The sequence below is a fragment of the Sinocyclocheilus rhinocerous genome, unplaced genomic scaffold (assembly GCF_001515625.1).
Source record: "Sinocyclocheilus rhinocerous isolate Xijiao unplaced genomic scaffold, SAMN03320098_v1.1 scaffold38, whole genome shotgun sequence".
Classification (NCBI taxonomy): Eukaryota; Metazoa; Chordata; class Actinopteri; order Cypriniformes; family Cyprinidae; genus Sinocyclocheilus; species Sinocyclocheilus rhinocerous.
In genome coordinates this window covers 387,757-408,442 of record NW_015666482.1, presented here as the reverse complement: position 1 = coordinate 408,442, position 20,686 = coordinate 387,757, and the positions used below count along the sequence as shown (strand labels likewise).

Here is a 20,686-nt window from a genome sequence, read left to right as displayed (position 1 = left end):
TCACGCAGAGAACACGCGATCATGCAGGATACACATGCACACATCACAAGATCTCACAACTGGATTCGACTAAGTTTGCAAGGTTTGTGAAATTAAATGTTCATTATTCATTCAAAGATTTGTTTAAATGATATAAATGCGTATTTGCTGAATGCTGACGGCAAACGAGAAAGTATTATGATGTTTGCCTTTCTATTACTAATAATATAATACTTTGTATACATTCTAATTCTTTTGTTTAACCGTTCTATCTGATTATTAGACAGACTTCTATCCGTATTAGACAGAACTGTTAATGACGATGGCGAGCAAGAGGGAGAATGTGAGCACTGTGTGTTCAGGCGCTGCCGCTCTCAGCGCCGTCAAAAAAAAAGTCCCGCCTCGAACACATCGGCCAAACAGGAAAACTTATCGGCCGATGCCGATATTTGAAAAATGCCAAATATCGGCCGATATATCGGCCTTGGCGATATATCGGTCGACCACTAAAAATTATGCTTATGATTCAAAGAAGAACAAATATCTGCAAATGAGCTTAGAAAAAAAAATACCACAGACAGGTATTTGTTCTTGCTTTAAACATAAACTCACTTAATTTTGCTTAATTTCTCAGAAAACAAGATTTCATATCTTCATTTTGCATACTCCGAGTCCGCATCTCGATTTAAGGATGCTTAAATATTTGTAATAGAAAACAAAATTGAGGAAGATATATGATTTTTGCAGTGCATACAACATTTAATGCCACAACCTTATGAATTTAAGATGTTCTGCTTCAATTTAAGACCTTTTTAAGCTAAATGTAAACTGCAAAATGTAACAAACATTTCTAAAGCAACACACACCTGTGCACCATCAGACGAGAACTGCAGGCCTCCCAATTTCTGCACCCAAACATACGGATGTCCAAGATCTGACACATAATCTGCAAATGTAGTGATTCTGCACAGAAATTTACATTTTATTTTAGAATTTTTTTTAAATTTTAATTACTTAATGCCATATCAAAAGCAAAGGATTTTTCATGACACATTCATAGTAGTATAAATTAAAACAATCATAATACCAATACATTTGAAAGAAAAAAACATTAAAAATGGTTTAATAATTATTATACGCAATTATTTAATATTTTTCAAATATATTAAAAAGCAAAAAAATATATATACATATAGTATACATTATATATATAATGCAAATCTAGTAAAAAAATAAAATAAAAGAAAAAGAAATTATATAAGCACTAAATCTGTCACCTAATATCATTTAGTAAAGGGTTGTTCACCCGACACATTCATAGTAGTATAAATTAAAACAATCATAATACCAATACATTTTAAAGAAAAAAACATTAAAAATGGTTTAATAATTATTATACGCAATTATTTAATATTTTTCAAATATATTAAAAAGCAAAAAAATATATATACATATAGTATACATTATATATATAATGCAAATCTAGTAAAAAAATAAAATAAAAGAAAAAGAAATTATATAAGCACTAAATCTGTCACCTAATATCATTTAGTAAAGGGTTGTTCACCCAAAAATGAAAATTACCCCATGATTTACTCACCCTCAAGCCTAAATCCTAGGTGTATATGACATTCTTCTTTCAGACCAATACAATCGGAGTTATATTAAATAATGTCCAGGCTAATCCATGCTTTATAATGGGAGTGGATGGTAGCCCAAAATTTGAAGTCCAAAAAATTGCACCCATTCATTATAAAAGAAGTCCACACGTCTCCGGGGGGTTAATAAAGGCCTTCCGAAGCGACACGATGCGTTTGCGTAAGAAAAATATCCATATTTACAAGCCTGGACATTATTTGATATAACTCAGATTGTATTCGTCTGAAATAAGAATGTCATATACACCTAGGATGGTTTAAGGGTGAGTAAATCTTGAGGTAATTTTCATTTTTGTGTGAACTAACCCTTTAATTTCTTCTTATTATGTCAGTATTACTCAATCTCTGGTGATATTAATACTAGGGTTGGGTATCATTTGAATTTTATCAATTCCGATTCTGCTTATCAATTCCGATTCTTTTCGATTCCCAGTTTCGATTCCAATGTGATTAAATAATGATATCAAACATTTATCCTGTGTCTCTTTTTTGCAAACCATTTATTGGAGCTGAATACCACAAACAAAAATCAACAGGCTACAACAGGCATGTAATTTATGAATTAATGATTAAATGACTCACTCAAGATGTACTTGTTTCATTACTAGATGAATTAGCGTTCTTGAACGAATCTCTTGTATGATTCAAAGACAAATACATTTTAACAGCCCCTTTTCGCCACCTACTGGCGTAACAATGTAATCGACAAATCTGCATTTGAAGTGTCAAATTACTTTCAAAAGGTGATTTACTCTATTTTAATCGCTACCATACACATCGTACACACAGTTTATATCTGAACTATAAACTTGTGTTTGAATCGCGATCTTTAACGATCTATTAAATTAAAGTGCTTTGTCATGTTGGTGGTGACACCTCTCTTGCAACATGTTTAGCTATCACAGATATTATACTTAGCTTTTTGGCTTCTGATTCCAAATGTAGCCAAACTTTTGAGCGCTTAGGTTAGCGAGCAAGGTCCTGGCAGATCGCTACGTCTGGTCCTCACAGATGAAGAAAAAAAAAGCGCATAGGAACCGATAGGCGGAATCGAAATTTTAATTTGACAACAAGTATCCGATTCCTGACCGTAAGTATCCGATTCTGGAATCGGAATCGATTTTCGATTACCAACCCTAATTAATACTAATGAATTGGGAGACGTCGGCCTTACCCGACTTTATCAAACTGGTAGCGGTTGGTAGGGTTGGGTGTCTCTTGGCCGTGATCAGACGCGTAAAGACAGTTCAGCAGACTCTCTGAATTCAGCAGCTCTCTGTGACAGACACGTAAATGGTGTTAGAAAACAAACAACTGTGTTGACTGTGTAAGTTGAAGTAGGTTTGATTTTGGTGCTGCTGTACTGACCCAGCACTGACTGCTCCAGACAGATCCGTAGTGGTGGAAACTTTGGTCTTCACAGTCAGAATGTTGAGATTCATGAGATAATAGAAAAACAGATGCAGGACGCTGCCGTCTGGAGAGAGATAATACAATTAGTACTGTTAAAAATGACTAACTACAGTAAAACTTAGGAAACTTAGTAAAACTTAGGAAACTTAGGAAAAAGTAGCTAATTAAACAGCAAATCAGCATATTAGACATGATCCTTCAGAAATCAGTGACACTGAAGACTGGAGTAATGATGCTGAAAATTCAGCTTTGCATCACAGGAATAAATTACATTTTAAAATATATTCAAATTAGTGCTGTCAAACGATTATATATATATAGTGCTGATTACGTATATATTTAAGAAAAATATGTTATGTTTGTATACTAAATATATTTATATATAATATAAATATACATATCAATTCATGTAAATATTTTCTAAATATATACTGTATGTGTGTGTATTTATATATATACATAAATATACAGAGTACACATACATATATTATGTCAACAAAAACTTTTATTTTGGATGCGATTAATCGTTTGACAGCACTTATTTGAATATATTTTAAAATGTAATTTATTCCTGTGATGCAAAGCTGAATTTTCAGCATCATTCACAGCTATTTTTTCACACACCTTTACACTTTAGGTCCACGCAGAGCGAGAGAGGGTGGCGTCTCAGCATCTCTTTACGCTTGTCATCCAGTTGAACGCCTACAGTCGCTCGCCGGCGCTTCTGAACAGAGAGAGATCGAAAATGAGTACATTAGCACACAAACTACAAGATAATGAACTGGAGAAGAAGATAAAAGTCAAGTCGGACCGTGTTCTGCTGCTCTTCTTCAGCGTCTGAATCACTTTCATCATCTGAGACAAAAACACATGAAATGTAAGACCCCACTGATCACACACACACCTCCAACTCTTAAAGCAGACACACAGAGGTACCTTGCGAGTCCTCCGGCGGTCTGGAGAGAGCTTTGGCCTCATCCACGTCTCCGCTGATGCTAGCAGACAGGGTTTTGTCTGAAACGCATAATTGCGTGATCTCATAAAACAGGATTCATCAGAAACGCAAGGTCTTACAGGCGCCGCTGAAAGTGAAGATGTGAGTCTTACCGCAAGCCTGTCCGTACGCAGCCGCCTGGACCAACAGCACGTACAGAGGGGGCGGCAGGTGACGGGCGACCTCTGCCTGCTTCTGCATTTGCTCGAACGGCATCGACAGACACTCCTGCACTGGGAGAGAAGCCTATGAGAAGGAGAGAGAAAAATACGTCAGTCAGTCTCTTCCTGTCCAACTAGGCTGTGAAATGTGACTCACACTACAGGTCAAAAGATTGTAATAATTAAGATTTTTATGTTTATGAAATAAGTACTTTCTGCTCACCAAGGCTGCATTATTATTATTATTTTTAATACAGTAAAAACAGTAATATTGTGAAATATTATTACAAATTAAAAGAATTGTTTTTTATTAGGAATATATATTATAATGTAATTTACTCCTGAAATGAAAGCTGAATTTTCAGCATCATTACTCCAGTCTTCAGTGTCACATGATCCTTCAGAAATCGTTCTAATATGCTGATTTGCTGCTCAAGAAACATTTCTGATAATAAACAATGTTGAAAATGGTTTTGGCTGCTCAATATTTTTTCTAAACTGTGATACATTTTTTCAGGATTCATCAATAAATAGAAAGTTCAAAAGAGCAGCATTTACTAAAAAGATTCTGTAACGTTATAAATGTCTTTACTGTCACTTTTGATCAATTTAATGCATCCTTGCTGAATAAAAATATTATTATAAAAAAATTTTTATGTTACATACAAACTTTTAATTGGCAGTGTATCACAGCTTCCACAAACATATTATGCAGCACAACTATTTTCAAAATGAATAAGATATTTCTTGAGCAGCAAATCAGCATATCAGAATGATTTCTGAAGGATCATGTGACACTGAAGACTGGAGTAATGATGCTGAAAATTCAGCTTTGCATCACGGGAATAAATTACATTTTATTATATATGTAAATAGAAAACAGTTATTTTAAACAGCAATAATATTTAAAAATATTACTGTTTTTACATTATTTTTATTCAAATAAATGCAGCCTTGGTGAGCATTAGAGACTTTCAAAAACATTTAAAAAATCTTAAACATTCCAAACTTTTTACTGGTATTGTATATATATGCCAAACTAGGGTTTCACCTGCATGATGTTTTGCAGTCCAGGTTGAAGGCTGCTGAGATATTCTCTCTTCTGCTCAATGGCTTTATGGATCTTCTCCTTTCTAGCCAGAGACATCTTATACTGCTCCGCCAACCTGCATTCATGGGACAACAACATCTTATCAATTGGTCAGGATTTAGAGCTATTAGAGGTTTATGGAGGGTCGGGTGTTACCTCTTCCTCTGCTCCAGTTCCCAGTCCAGGCGGGCGAGTGTGAGCTGGTGGTGGTCATCACGAGTGACGTGAGGCCGTGAAATCTCGGCCGGAGCCTCCTGAAAAAACTCCTCTTCACTGACCAACTCGATCTCCTCATGCTGAGACCTGAAACAAAGAACAATAATAATGCAATAATATTCTAGCAGATTAAATATCTTAAAGTTTTTTTGTTTTTTTTTAAAAATAAAACTACAATAAATTAATGAATGAATAGATGGATTAATTAATTAATTAATTTTTATTGTGTTTTTTTTTTATTCCAATAAATGATTGAATGCATTAGTTAATAAATAATTGCATACTGCCCAAATATTAAACATTTTTTAGAGCTGAGCCCGATTAGAAAAAATATTTATTCACTCTAGAAATGTCCATTTCCATGACATTTCAAGGCTTGGAAATGCACTGTAAAACTCACTTGAACTCGAGACATTTGTTGATCTCTTTCTGCAGGTGCATGACCTCATACAACAGATTCTGCAGCTGCAAATGAAGAACATCCACTCGCTGCTTCGCCTGCGGACAGAGGATTATTGTTTGTTAAAACAATAATTTACCAAGCATGTTAAAAATAAATCCGGATACAAATTAAACTAAAGCACTAGGCATTGCACGTATACAAGGCACGGAATACAAATTTGCATATGCAAAATTGTCAAGTGTTGTTATTGTTAACTAGTAAAACTAAAATAGTTTTAATTGTTTTAACTTAATAGTTAACTGAAATAAAGCTGAGATAAAAATCTAATTATTATATGAAAAACTTAAAACAAAGAAAATTAGCAATGATCCCTTGGCAAATAACTGAAATAAGTTGAAGTATTAAAATGACAACAACTAACTGAAATAGCAAAAAAAAAAAAAATAATAATCCATTCAGAACTTGTGTGTTTACCTCATGTGTCTGATCTCTGCCTTTCTTCAGTCGCATGTGCGCCAGGCGGTTGAGTTTCTTCAGGGTGATGAAATGAACGCTGCACTGTCTGCGTCTCTCCTCCATCTCTACACTCTAGGACGCATAAAGCAAATGTCAGCTTCATTCATTCATTCACTTCCATTTTTTGACACACTGCAAATGTGAAACTCACTCCGACTTTGGCGCCACTGGATTTCAGCTCCTGTATTTCTGCCATCAGTTTGGCCAGAGCGGCACACGTGTCCTTATACAGCAAGTAGTCCTGCTGCGGGTCCCTGCCCTCCAACTCCACCTCCTCATGATACACAAGGACATCCTGAGGAACACACACACTGAGTGACCAGACAACACACACACACAGCCCTGCCTAACAGCTGTGAGCTAACAACCCAATAACAATACTTTCTTATGGGATGAGACTACAAAACTGTGCGATGTGACCCTCCTCACCCAAAAGTGCAACAGAAAACGTGTCGACAGCTGAGCAGGAAGTCCAAAATTGTATTTATTTATGATTTAATGGGATCCAAAATTATTTTAACTGACGTTAAATTACACAGCTCTCTGGAATACTTGATTGTGATCACAGCAAAAAAATTTATAACAATAATAATTATCATTATTATTACATTTTATATAAATGATATTTAAAAACACTTGTAATAATAACAATTATTATTATTGCCATTATTATTAATAATAATATTAATTATTATTATTTGTTACAATTACACTAAACAACATATTGCCTTTTGACCATTTTTAATTTAACTATATAATTTTTGTTATTAATATAAAGCAATATTACATGTTAAAATTATTTATAACAATTATATTATTATTGTTACTTACTATATCTTATATAGTATATTACATAAATCAACATTATAAGTCAATATTACACATTTAAAACATAAGTATTTTTGTTAGAATGATGCTAAACTATACAAGTATAACAATAATGACAATCATGCTATAAATCAATAGTTACAATTATTTATTACAATTAACTTTATTATTTTTTTAACAATTAACTCTTCATATTTTTATATGGTGGCTGAATGTCTAAAACGTGTTATCACATGGAGTTCAGAATTATTTTTATGAGTATTATTCTTTTTATCTTTCAAGCAGAATATCCTTTTTATATTCTACATTATCCCTTGCAATTTGTAAGTAAAATGGCTAAATTGCGATTTTTATTCGTATTGCTTGCTTGATAAGTGTTCATTTTGGACCCTTCAGCTGTCAGAGAGAGAGAGAGAGAGAGAGATATCTCACGGGAACCTGATTCTTTGCTGTAATCAGCTTCCTCTGTCCGATAAGATGAGGTCCGGCTGGATACGTGACCAACGTACACACGCCACACGAGTCTCACATCAACATATGTGCTCTCTGAAACTCATCTGAACACAGCTCATGAAAGAAAGACATCTGAAGCCTGCATGTACCTGCATCTGCCTCAACCTGACCTTCCTGAACTTGACATGTGAACTGACTGCACTCAGCTGCACACGGACATCAGAGTTATTAGAAAAGGAGAATGACTGAGGGTTAATGGACTGCTCTGCTACAATCACATCACAAACAGCACTGACACAAGCGGTTTTAGCTCTTCAGTGCGTTTCGGATCAGAGCTGCTCACCTGCTCGCCTTCTGCTCGACCTCGCTTGGTCTCTGGAGTTCCCTCTTCATTTCGGATGACCTTCGGCTTTCTCTTCTTCACAGCGTCGGAGGACATGACTGAAAAATGAAAGAAATCAGAATGATCATAAATCAAATCACAAGCCCTGATTTAAAATTATATTGTGACAATTTGTCAGTTGTCTATATGGATTTGTTTCATTGTATTTTTAACAGTCTCCAGTCGCCTCCAAACAGAAACCTTTCTCTCTTGGGAAAAAAAGCTGTCATATATTACTATCATAATATTTTATAAACAAGAAGGGAAAATGAAGAGTTCATTTCTAAGTTACTCATTATTTTCCCACAGAATATGTTTTAAGTTCACTTTTTTAATAAATACACCTTAAAGCTAAATAGAAATGTTTAAAAAACTAATAAAAACGTCAAAACATAGATTACTATCATGATATTTTATGAACAAGAAAGGAAAATGAAGAATTCGTTTCTAAATGACTCATTATTTAACACACAGACTATTTACATATGTTAACTATTTTTTATTAAATAATATAATTTAAAGCTAAATAGAAAAACTAATAAAAACGTCAAAATTAAAACTTTTTCAAATGAAAATATAGAAAGTAAAAGGTAATGCAAAATATTAATAGCATACAAGCATATAAACAATGCTAAAAATAACACTTATCTGCCTTGAGTAAGAAGTCAAATGTGTTTTAAATATAAAATACAGACTGTAAGATTCTTAATGAAATATTAGTTTAGTAAATTATATATTCACAGTACAGTAAACTGTGCCATCAGGTTAGCTTCTCGTTAAAGTAACGGTAGGGTGATTTAAACGCGCGATATGCATCATGTTGGGTTTAAACAAGACGCACCGACAAACATGAAAGTATAAAATCTCACCTTTCAACAGCTTTTATCCAATTTAAGTATCTGAATATGAATTGAATCATTAGGAGTGAGCACGGCAGACTGCAGGAGGAAACAACGGACAGCACTTCCGCTTTCCGCTTTACATAATAAAAGATCTCTCAATACGACATGAAGGTGCGAGCGAAAATATGAATTCTTTATAAAAATCAGTACCAGAAACCCGGAACACATTTTACATTTAATTTAATTTAAACAGCCAATTTGCATTTCATACAGTTTGATTGTATTAATGCTTGGCTAGTGTTTTTTTTCCCTTCTGTATAAAAATGTTATACAAATGTATAACAAATACATAGAACGTTTAATACTGTTTTAATTACCAAAGATCTCTCAATACGACATGAAGGTGCGAGCGAAAATATGAATTCTTTATAAAAATCAGTACCAGAAACCCGGAACACATTTTACATTTAATTTAATTTAAACAGCCAATTTGCATTTCATACAGTTTGATTTTATTAATGCTTGGCTAGTGTTTTTTTCCCTTCTGTATAAAAATGTTATACAAATGTATAACAAATACATAGAGCGTTTAATACTGTTTTAATTACTTTAATATTACACTCCTTAAGATATGTTGCACAAAACACATAGTTTATTTGATTTGATTGAAATCTAACATTTTAGATAGATTTGTAATGTGTGCGTCTTCGCCACTGGACTTTTATTTTGGAATTAAAGCTGTCTTGAAGGAAATCCACCTGTGAGGAAGTTGCTTGCGTCGCAATCTATCAATGTTTACATGACAAACTACATTTCAGCCTGGTCAGTGAAACGTCTCTACGCGCTAATTAAATGAACGCAATTAAAGGTAAGTAATGGGGTAAACTTTATAATACGATCAAGGCATGAATTAGACTGAACTGTTCATACTTTATGCAACTATGCGTTTAGAAAGGGTCTCAATAACATTCTGACATACTACTTTTATTACTTTATACAGTATGCAGCACGGTAAGCACATTTTTCAGCGTTCATGAAGAACCCAGATAACACTAGATGCACTCTACATACTACATATTAAATAAAAATAAAATAAAATAAATAAATACATATGCTAAAATGTATAGAGTACACACTGAATGGGACTGTAATCCCATAATGCAAAGCACTCGATTTTACCTTACATTTACAGCAATTATTACAATGAATAATTTCTAATTAATGCTTAGTCAAGCAGCTAAAAGTTAAGACATTTCTACAAAAAATAAAAAATGTGGAGAAAAAAACAAAACATTTATCACCAAGATATTAACCAAACAAACATTCAGCGCTATTACATAATGTAATATAATGTAGCTTATCCTACTTTTTTAAACCCTAGGCACTATAAAATGGAATTATACCTATTGTTTCACTTTTTTATATAAAATTTGCTGAACATTTCCATTTTTGGAAGAGCTATTCTTTTAAGTATTAAGGTAGTATTCCATTCTAAATATAGGCATTACATATTTGGCATGGTTTAAACCTCTCAGGTGGTGTCTTTACTCCTGGTGCATTATGGGTCAGTGGAGGCCTGTGTCTAACCTGAGAGCTCAGGTATCTCGACACCCTCCTGTGGTTGTGTTCTTCCTCAGTCTGCTAATCCTCTCCATAACTTTCGTCTGCATTGGACTTTACTCTCAGAATCACGACATCAAGAACCCTGACATAAGTGTAGTGAGTATGAGGATCACTGCTATAATTCTTGGATTTTGCAGTTATTTATAGACTAACTCATATGCTTGTTTTCTAGGACTGGAACCGGGTTCTGGGTTCTATCGCTGGTTTTAAGTTCTGCACACATCTGAACGACACAGATGCACCGCTGGAGGAAGACTCTCCCCGAATGGTGGAGCATTCAGATAGGGCAAATATTTCCACGAGCAGCGCTCATGTTTCCTTACTGGTGCCGCTGGCGTTTACAGGGGACGTCCCAGATAATACTGCCATTAGTGCCACTATGTTGGGCAGCCAGATGGGCATGAAAGGTTTGTGCATGAGACTGTTATTTTAGTATTATTTATTATTACTATTTTGACTTAGCCTTTATTTTTATATTTTCAGTTTTACTTTTTTTTTTAATTAGTGTTTTTTATAAGTATATTATTTATAACTATATAAATATTACTATTTAGGTTTAATTCATTTTAATTTTAGTTTTAGGTTTTATTTATTTCCAGTTAGTAATTTTAGTGCTTCTACTTAATTTAGCTGAAAAGACAACATTTCTAATTTTTATTTAGTTTACATTTTTCATATATTCATATATTTCTGTTTTGTCTTATTTCAAAGTACTAAGTGAATTTGCTTCAGTGGAAACTTGTTTCAGTTAGTTACTAAGGCAAGATTCTTATGTAATATTTCTATTTATAATATATATATATATATATATATTCAGATGCAAAAGCCTCTAAGTGCCATCTGAAATTTTCTTCTAAAATTATCATTTTTCTCTGGCTCCTATGTTTATGTTCAGTTATTTCACTGTTCAATATGTAACCTATTCAATATTCATTGCCATTAATATGAAATTACTGAACCTACACGTAGGAGCCTGATAAAAATTATAATTTTAGAAGAAAATTTCTGACAGCACAGTGAGGTTTTTGCATCTGAACTCCTCTCATATATATATATATACATATATACATACATATATATACACACATATACATATATATATATATATATATATATACACATATATACACACATATATACATACACATACATACACACATATACATACATACACATACATACATACACATATATACATACATACACATATATACATACACACACACACACACAAATATCAATATATCACATATATCAAACTTTCAGAAATATGTTCTGGTCAAGCTCAGACACCTTATTAATTATAACCTCATTATAATTAATTATAACCATGGTAGTGCAGTTCACATTTATTCACTTTATTTGTGATAAAGTTTATTTCTTTCTTTAAATGTGACTGTATGTAAGATTCTATATGTACTATAATATATTATATGTGATGGAAAGGAGAAATGAAAATGTATTGAACAAAAGGAATGAAGTTCTTTTGGCTGGTGTCCTGATATTGCTTTCTACTAACGTCAACATAATCTGTCTCAGGGGCTGCAGCGAAAGCATCCGTCAATATATCTCTGCTCCTGCACACTGATATTACCGACAGCCAAACTCCTGCTGGCACGCAGAGCAGTCGACCCCTGACCTGTCTTCATTTCACTGCCCTGACCCATGTTCTCCCTCTAACGCCGTGAGAAGCTTTTACATACACAACCCATTTTTGAGTGACATAAACATCCTGCAAGCTAATTCACTGATATTTCAGGTCTCCTCCAGAATGCCCAGTCACAGAGAACGAAGACAAGAGCGCTTCACTTGTCAGGGCTGTTGCTGTAGAAGCATACAAGCACAATTCTCCACACTGCTTCAGTCTGGAGTTCACACCAGATCCACACCTGACAGTCCTGCTCACTAAGGTAGAAACACACAATGCATTCATTCAGATAGAATCAGCTAGTTCATTATCGAACCTGTTAAGGGCAGGGGATGTGTAAAACAATGAATGATGGGGATTCAAATTCTACATATCTTTATGTGGAGCTCAAGTCACATTTATTTATATAGCGATGTATACAATACACTCTTAAAATAAAGCTGTTTTTTTGGAATTAATGGTTCCATGAGGAGCCGATCTTAAAAATAAAGATTCCAAATAAGGGTTTTCACAGCGACGCCAAAGAAGAATCATTTCTCAAAGAACCTTTCAGTGAACAGTTTTGAAAAGAACCTTTTTTTTTTTTCAAAGTGTGAAGAACGTTTTAAACCTTTTGTGGAATAGAAATGTTCTATGGAAAACGTGTGAGGAACATTTTCACACTAAGAAAAATTGGTTCTTTTAAGAACTGTTCACCGAAAGGTTCTTCAGAGAACCAAAAAATGGTTCTTCTATGGCATACCCCTCTGGAACCTGTATTTTAAAGAGTGTAAAGATTGTTTCAAAGCAGCTTCACATTAATAAACAGGAAAATAACAGTGTTAATCAAAAATTCATTCAATAACTATGCAACAAATTCAATTTCAACTGCAAAGCAGCTCTACAGTGTCACTATTTAGATCAATCAAGTTCAATAACAATGTAAATTGTGAACCATCATCGTATGAGCAACATGTAGCTAACCTCTCCACTTCTGCATTGCTTGACTAGGATGAAAAAGCCTTGTGCAGGTATCACCTGTTGCTGGTTAGTGTTGCGCTGCTGGTTATCTGTGTCCTCATGAGTCTCTGTGGAACTTTTTCTTCACATTCGCCACGTTCTTTCCAGGGGAATGACCTTCAAAAGGTAGTACTATAGATTGAACTGTAGAGCTTACCAATGTACTCTGATTTACTAAAGAGCTCTCTAATACTTAGTATATAGTGCTCTATTTGATTTGCATTTTTTCTTGAGAATGCATGCAAGTTTGTGTGAATTAGCATGTTTTGAGTTTTATTATACAGTTTGTTTTAAAAGCATTTAAACAATTGAAATAATTCATAGGAATCGCTGCTGAGCCAATGAGAAAAATCTGCAGAACGTCCACGTTTGAGAGTGAACTGGCACCTCGTACCATCAGAACGCATGAAGACATCTGCTACTGAAAGAAATTAGCATTTGGGTATTCAACAGTAATTGTCCATTCCCAACATGTTTGTCTTGTGGAGCTAAAAAATTGCAACCAGTTATGCAGGCTGCATGCAATTCATTCAGAATAGATCTCATCTAAATGTGACTTTATTTCATGTTTGGTTGCAGCACTATGCTATGATTTGTAAGTGTTAACAATCGCAACATAACCTGAGATTGGTGGTTATAATATAACTATACTCCAAGAGTAAGTTAGATGATTGAAAGCCTTATCTTGATGTCACATGAATGAATATCTTGAATATGAATTTGATTTAAATACATTAATTCATTGCACATTTATTTTTTCTAAAAACAAAATGTATTAAAATATTCCATTGTGCAGTAAAGGTGTCTGGACATTATTCAGTGGTGGTGCGTTCAGTGTTCTGGTCTTTTAATTCACGTACAAAAACTCCACACAAAACACGCTTACCTTTTGACAATTCACAAAAACCACTTTTTATCACAACGACCAATCATCAGTCAGGAATTGGTGGATAGATCTTTAAGTTAATAAAGCAAAGACAGCATAAACTTCATCTTGAATCATTTCACACAAACAATTTACCTAAATATCTAATGTATTACATTGGCCTTGTGTGTTTACATTCAATTCTAAATTAATAAAAGATTAATAATTTTTGATTAAGCCTATTAAATGTTTAAAATTACACCTTTAAATGTTATCGTTACCCATTTTATTCTTCGAAACTTAATTTTAATAGAAATATCATATTAATATTACTGAATACCCTCCCCCCAATTCAATCTACAACACATTCTTCAAACCCCGCCCCCAGAAAAACATCAGCCAATCCGAACATGTAAAAAGCAGCCAGTGTTTTCTTATTGGCTAAAAAGTGCGGGCCGCTACCAACACATTTTTTTCTTTGCGCCTTTCAGTCTATTCACACAAACAGGTGTGATTTCTCACCAATTTCAGTTGTAGTATAAAAACATTACAACACTTCGAAATCAGTGAATGGTATCTGTTTGAAGAGATCCAACAGCTTTTATGTTCAGAAGAGACGGCAGACATTTTGTCCCCTTCGTCCATTACATACAGCTTTCATCGTCAGTGTATTCACTTTTACCAGAGACTGTACAATTTAAACCACAAAACTATATGTACTAGTAAATCAACTTAAATGACAAAACGCGACCTCATGGTTTTATATTACATAAATGTTGTCGTATCATTATTACCTTTTATATGTTTTTAAAAACCAATAGCGGCAGGTCAGCTTAGAGATTAGTCGTTTTGTGCTTTAGCACGATTGCCTCCCCGCGTTTCTCCACGCCACATTCCTTCATGGACCAGCAAACTTACTTCCTGCTTTACGTTAAACGACGGCGACTTCAACTAATCAGACGCGTGTAATGACGCAGCGGGCAACGCGATTGGCTGAGCGCGGCGAGGAGGGCGGGGCATGCTGTCTCGTTGCTTGTGCGTGTTGTTCGAGGGAAAAATCTGCTGGAGCGATTCGAGGCCTTGCATCTATTTTCTATGAACGAAAAAGGAATAAACACGTTCTGTTTGGTAGTTTTCCTCATGCAACAGGCAGAAACCTTTGGATAAAATCAAACGGAGGTCGCGGAATGGTTAAATGGTTTGCATTATTGAAATCACATTATTGCTTGTGTTACTGTACAAAGGCTGCTGGTTTTGTAAATGTGGACGGTTGTTTATGGGCAGGCCGCAGTTATTTGTCCAGTGCTCCTGTGCATGCTTTATTGCATGAGTCTGGAGTTACATTCGACAGCCTAGATGCTAATTTGAGCGTTTAGTGAATGAAAGTGTTAGCAGATCACCAGTCTCTGCTGTTGCATGGATCTTAAGGGCCTTGCAGCATGGGCTGGGCTGGCCTGGCGTGTGTTTCTGTGTGAATTTAGTCACTTCAAGGACGGACAGTAAAATGTCCCTCAGAGACAGCCCATTTATGAGCTCACCTGTATAATTCATTATTTAGCCCAGAAAAAGAAAACATGCATTATCATTTTAAAAGGCAGAAGTCTGTAAATGTTCAACGAATGCATCATGCATGCCTACAATAAGAAAATATATTAAAAAGCCACACAATTTACAGTGACTAAATGTTTAATATGACAAGAGATAGAAAAGCACACAGAATGGCAAATGTTGTAGTTTCATAAGGTTTCGAATACTGAGTTTTTCTCTGTTCAATTTGAGGCTATTCTTGATATAACATACTACTTTACAGTTTCTGTGATATGTAGTATGTATACTAGGCACAGTATTCAAATACATTTGCCAAAATGCAGTATACAACATAACACACTGTATGGATCTCCACAATGCATTGCACTTGAATGCATTGGAAGTAATTTAAAAATTTTTTTACTATCTCTATTTTGACTTATTAATTTGACACCCTCAAGTAAAGAGAATTTTTTACTCAAAATTGAATTAAAAATTCAAATTTTTCCCAAAAATGTGGCTTGATGCCACATGTGATCATCATAGCCGTAACGTAGCATACTACTGCTTGAAACGTTTGTACTGTTGCGTATTACCTACTGTTGTCACTTACTATTTATAAAAAGTATAAATCACAGTAAGCTGTATGTTAATATTACATTTTCCAAGGAGTTGGTCAACAGGTGGTATACTACAGTTTTGCCATGGATCTATGGATGGATTGTACTGACATGTTTGTTTCTTGTTTTCTAGGTGTTGTCAACCAATCAGAATCAAGGACCGGAACCATCCGTTTTATAAATAAAACTGTCATGGTTTTTTCATAATGGAGCTCAGTACAACCATTCCTGAAAGAGAAACGTCCTGAAACAGGCTACCATGAGGACTCTGGGAAGGATTCCTTTGGTATTTTTGAGACTGTGTGCTTGATTTTAAGTCTTTAGATTATGCGGCTGTGGGATCGCAGAATATTATGTGTTCTTGAGCATAAGTTAGTGTAAAAATTTTCATTTATCATCTGACAATTACGTCTTATATAAATGCCAAGCATTTACCACATAGATTAGTGTTGACTGTTACAAATTTGAAAGATTTATCTTTTTTTGATTGATGAACTTGGTACACCCTGACTGCTAAAACTTGCATAGCAGTCAGCCAATCAGAGTGGAACTTGTGATTCTCAAAAGCGGCCATTTTTATGTCAACATCCATTGATGGTCGGTGAACAGTCCGTGAGATCCTGCTTCTACTTTCTACAGAGCAGTTTGCAGCGATAACATGACAAGGAAGTCATTCCTTTTTAATGAAATGCTGTGGCACGATTGACATTTGGCGATGCAGAGCTCAATTTTTGATGCGCTGGGAGTGGGAGGGCAGACAGTGTAAATGTGTTTGTGAATTGAACACCAAAGAGCAGTTTTGAATGTGGATGTTGTTTTGGTTGTACATTCGTGACAATGTTTTAATTATGCTGAATTGTTCTTGTGTAACAACTCAACTTTGTCGCATACTTCTGCGCCATAGACTGTACTTAATATAATTTAAACGGATGACTTATAAAAAAAATTCACCCCCCTCACAGTTGTCATGAAGGGCAAAATTAGCTATATAGACCAAAATCATTTTTTGAACCAGGCTGTAAACATGTTTTTTTCTGCTGTAAAGTTGGGCATTTTAACATGGGGAGTCTATGGGATTGACTCCCTTTTGCAGCCAGTTGACGAATTACAGTTTAAGCCACTTCCGTGTTAGTTTCACGAGAGAGACTGGAAGGTTGCCTCTTGTTCTGCGCTCACCCGTAAACTACAAAAGTAACACAGGGCGATGAAAACGATCACTTTTTTTTGTTGTTGTTGTTGACTAATTATTTTTGTTGCCGACAGGACAACCCACGAGTTTCTTTTTGGAGCATTGGCCGAACTCGTGGACAACTCAAGGTACTAACACTGTTTTTTCCATCAGTAATTATTAAGTATTACTGACACACTAAATCATACTGAGGAATCATTGAAATGATTTGCACCATTAAAGTGAACATTCACTCCATTTCTCGTCTACAGAGACGCAAATGCCACACGGATAGACATCTACACAGGTTGGATACAATAGTTTTATGTTACAGTCATACATTTCAACACTAGCAAAAATATGTATTGTAACTAAATAAATTGACCCCTAATATATGTTAATATTCATTTGTTATGGCCAATCAGAGAAGAGACCAGATCTGAGAGGCGGGTTTATTCTGTGTTTTCTTGACGATGGCACTGGAATGGACCCCAGTGAGTAAAGCAAAGAAAACTGAACCATTCATACCACAAAATGCATGCATTTCCACTCAACAACATCTCATACATGACACAGTGATGACAGTAGAAATGTTTTGAATAGGCGAAGCCACACATGTCATCCAGTTCGGCAAATCAAGCAAACGATTCCCAGAGTCCACTCACATTGGCCAGTATGGAAACGGATTAAAGTCGTAAGTATTATGACACTTTTCTCACAAACCAATAAACTGCACGTAACTTGATATTTAGTTGTTTTTTTTTATACATAAACATCCTGGTCTTTTTTAGGGGTTCCATGCGTATTGGGAAGGACTTCATTCTTTTCACCAAAAAAGATGACAAATTAACGTGTTTGTTTTTGTCGCGAACGTTTCATGAAGAAGAGGGTCTGGACGAGGTAAGACGTTGATTTCAGGCATCATATACAACCACTCATTCTGAACGAAAAGCAGACTTCTGAGAGTTTTTGGCCTGTTCTCGAAGGTGATTGTCCCATTACCCAGTTGGGATGCGAAGACCCAGCAACCTCTGACTCAAGACACAGAGAAGTACGCTACTGAGACTGAACTCATCTTTAAGTATTCACCTTTTAAGAATGAAGAGCAGCTATTCCGCCAGTTCAAGAAGATCGAAGGACCCAGTGGTTGGTTTTTACAGCAGTCTGTCAAAAATGAAATCCATTAGATTGTGTCTTGGATGAGGATGTTAAATCTGAGTACTGTGTGTTTGTAGGTACGCTGGTTGTAGTTTATAACTTGAAGTTGATGGATAACCGAGAGCCGGAGTTGGATGTGGAGACAGACCACCAGGACATTCAGATGGCTGGGACGCCTGTAGAGGGAGTGTGAGTTAACCCGCAAATGATCTGGGCCCGTATTTATCAAGCCTCTAAGAATTACTCTCAAAAACACTGCTAAGTATTGACTTAAGTGTAAAAAAAAATTCTTTGCTCAAAGCTGCGCTTAAAAGTTATTTATCAAGCATCTCAGTTGTAATTTAAGCGAAGTGTAGGACTAAATCTTAAGTGTCAGTCTTAGAGTTGATTCATGACACTTTGCTGTGCCACAAATGGGATTTTGGATGATGACATACAGTAGGCATGGACCCATCACTGAATAGATTTCCTTATTTAAGAATATTCTCAGATAAATTCACATTGAATGGTAAAATTTCTAAGAGGAGTTTACATTCAACACACATTTGACACTAAAGAATTTTCAAGAGAATACATTATGATATACACATTGGAAAGATAAACATCCACCATGTCTTAATTACAAATTTAAACCAGTGTGCTGTTAACTGACCTGCCTTTAAGCTTTAGGGTTGTGCCGATAGACGATAGCAAGACGATTAATATTATTATTATAATCCGTCAAAAATAGACTAGGCGCCTATCTTCAGTGATGTAGTGCAGAGAGCCGCTAATGGGACGCTTCAGAAAAACGTGCCACAGCACAGCTGGTATAAACACAAGCATTGACTAGAGTGGCCACAATCAGCTCCGGAGGCCGTGTCGGACCGTAACGCACCGTAGACGTGTGCAGTGTAAATAAGTGGTAAGAGATTTATTCATTATACAGTGTAAATAGCTTCACTTATTATAACAGGTGTTTTTTTAAAGAGCATAATACTCGCGCTAGACTGAAGTCAGTAATGATGTTCTTTAGTAATGTACAGTGCATCCGGAAAATATTCACAGCGCTTCACTTTTTCCACATTTTGTTATGTTAGCCTTATTCCAAAATGGATTCAATTAATTATTTTCCTCAAAATTCTATAAACAATACCCCATGATGACAACATGAAAGAAGTTTTTGAAATCTTTGCAAATGTATTAAAAAAAAGAAAAATCACATGTACATAAGTAATATGTAATGCTCAATACTTTGTTGAAGCTTTGTTGACTTTGTTTTTGGGGTATGATGCAACAAGCTTTGATCATCATCATTTGGCAATTATCTGCCATTCTTCTCCTCACCTCTTCACCTCTCAAGCTCTGTCAGGTTGGTTGGGGGCAGACGCACAATTTCAGGTTTCTCCAGAAATATTTGACTGGGTTCAATCCCAGGCTCTGGCTGGGCCACTCAAGGACATTCACAGAGTTGTCTATAAGCCACTCTTGCTGCGTGCTTAGCGTTGTTGTCCTGTTGGAAGGTGAACCTCCTGCCCAGTCTGAGGTTCTGAATGCTCTGGACTGGGTTTTCATTAGAGGTCGACCGATATGGGTTTTTCACTGGTCGATATTTAGAAATCAGGGCAGCCGATGGCCGATATACGATGCCGATTTTTTTTTGGCCGATATGTTTGGCCAATTTTCTTTTTTCTATTGTCAAACCTACACACACATTTCACAAGGAAAGTTAACGTGCACGTTATAATCAGCCCAGAAATTTCGTCTGAATTGCATGTATTTCTACTTTCACATGCAAATGATTGTTGCACTTATGAATATGATAACTTTCTGGCATCTATTCTAATAGGGTAAAACGTAATTACGCTTTCGAAACGGTCTGTTTTGCCCTGCCATCATTAGCTGAAGCTGTGTGTGAACAAGAAGCGGCTGCAGAGTGTGAGTTGCTCCGTCTCTCGTCACGCAGCCAGAGAGAGATTCTCCGGTGTTCCACAACAACACTTAGCTGCCCGCAGATGCGCCTACCTATAAATCGGCCTAATTTGCAGCACAATCGGCCGATGCCGATTAATTTTAAAAATGCCAAAAATCGGCCGATTAATCGACGGACCGATCAATCGGTCGACCTCCTAATACACACGTCAGCTCAGTTTAACACACTTTA

At 35.4% G+C, this 20,686-nt stretch overlaps 3 protein-coding genes across 4 annotated transcripts in view; 2 read left to right on the top strand and 1 right to left on the bottom strand.

Moving 5' to 3' along the window:
* The window catches only part of thoc5 (THO complex 5), a 24,320-nt gene extending 15,244 nt beyond the window's left edge, over positions 1–9,076 (bottom strand). Inside the window, exons 1-14 of one of the 2 annotated variants that reach the window (XM_016543581.1) lie at positions 8,963–9,076; positions 8,055–8,152; positions 6,582–6,725; positions 6,389–6,502; positions 5,912–6,009; positions 5,452–5,598; positions 5,257–5,371; positions 4,158–4,290; positions 3,987–4,064; positions 3,862–3,905; positions 3,675–3,774; positions 3,006–3,114; positions 2,812–2,913; positions 846–942 (exon numbers count right to left, since the gene is read on the bottom strand). In XM_016543581.1, the coding sequence (XP_016399067.1) occupies positions 846–942; positions 2,812–2,913; positions 3,006–3,114; positions 3,675–3,774; positions 3,862–3,905; positions 3,987–4,064; positions 4,158–4,290; positions 5,257–5,371; positions 5,452–5,598; positions 5,912–6,009; positions 6,389–6,502; positions 6,582–6,725; positions 8,055–8,150 (1,377 nt within the window). In that variant the 5' untranslated portion in view covers positions 8,151–8,152; positions 8,963–9,076. The remainder of the gene's footprint in view (positions 1–845; positions 943–2,811; positions 2,914–3,005; positions 3,115–3,674; positions 3,775–3,861; positions 3,906–3,986; positions 4,065–4,157; positions 4,291–5,256; positions 5,372–5,451; positions 5,599–5,911; positions 6,010–6,388; positions 6,503–6,581; positions 6,726–8,054; positions 8,153–8,962) is intronic. The other variant, XM_016543583.1, reaches the window with a different exon arrangement.
* A 612-nt stretch (positions 9,077–9,688) lies between these two features.
* LOC107732276 (transmembrane protein 248) lies at positions 9,689–13,551 on the top strand. The gene is made up of 7 exons (XM_016543549.1): positions 9,689–9,803; positions 10,471–10,654; positions 10,731–10,965; positions 12,098–12,242; positions 12,318–12,468; positions 13,197–13,331; positions 13,530–13,551. Exons 2-7 carry the CDS (start codon positions 10,496–10,498, stop codon positions 13,548–13,550), a joined length of 846 nt encoding a protein of 281 aa, XP_016399035.1. The 5' UTR covers positions 9,689–9,803; positions 10,471–10,495; the 3' UTR covers position 13,551.
* Positions 13,552–17,463: 3,912 nt separating this feature from the next.
* The window catches only part of LOC107732292 (MORC family CW-type zinc finger protein 2A-like), a 20,509-nt gene continuing 17,286 nt past the window's right edge, over positions 17,464–20,686 (top strand). Inside the window, exons 1-7 of the mRNA XM_016543569.1 lie at positions 17,464–17,534; positions 17,658–17,692; positions 17,811–17,879; positions 17,989–18,079; positions 18,177–18,285; positions 18,372–18,531; positions 18,621–18,732. Of these exons, the coding sequence (XP_016399055.1) occupies positions 17,870–17,879; positions 17,989–18,079; positions 18,177–18,285; positions 18,372–18,531; positions 18,621–18,732 (482 nt within the window). The 5' untranslated portion in view covers positions 17,464–17,534; positions 17,658–17,692; positions 17,811–17,869. The remainder of the gene's footprint in view (positions 17,535–17,657; positions 17,693–17,810; positions 17,880–17,988; positions 18,080–18,176; positions 18,286–18,371; positions 18,532–18,620; positions 18,733–20,686) is intronic.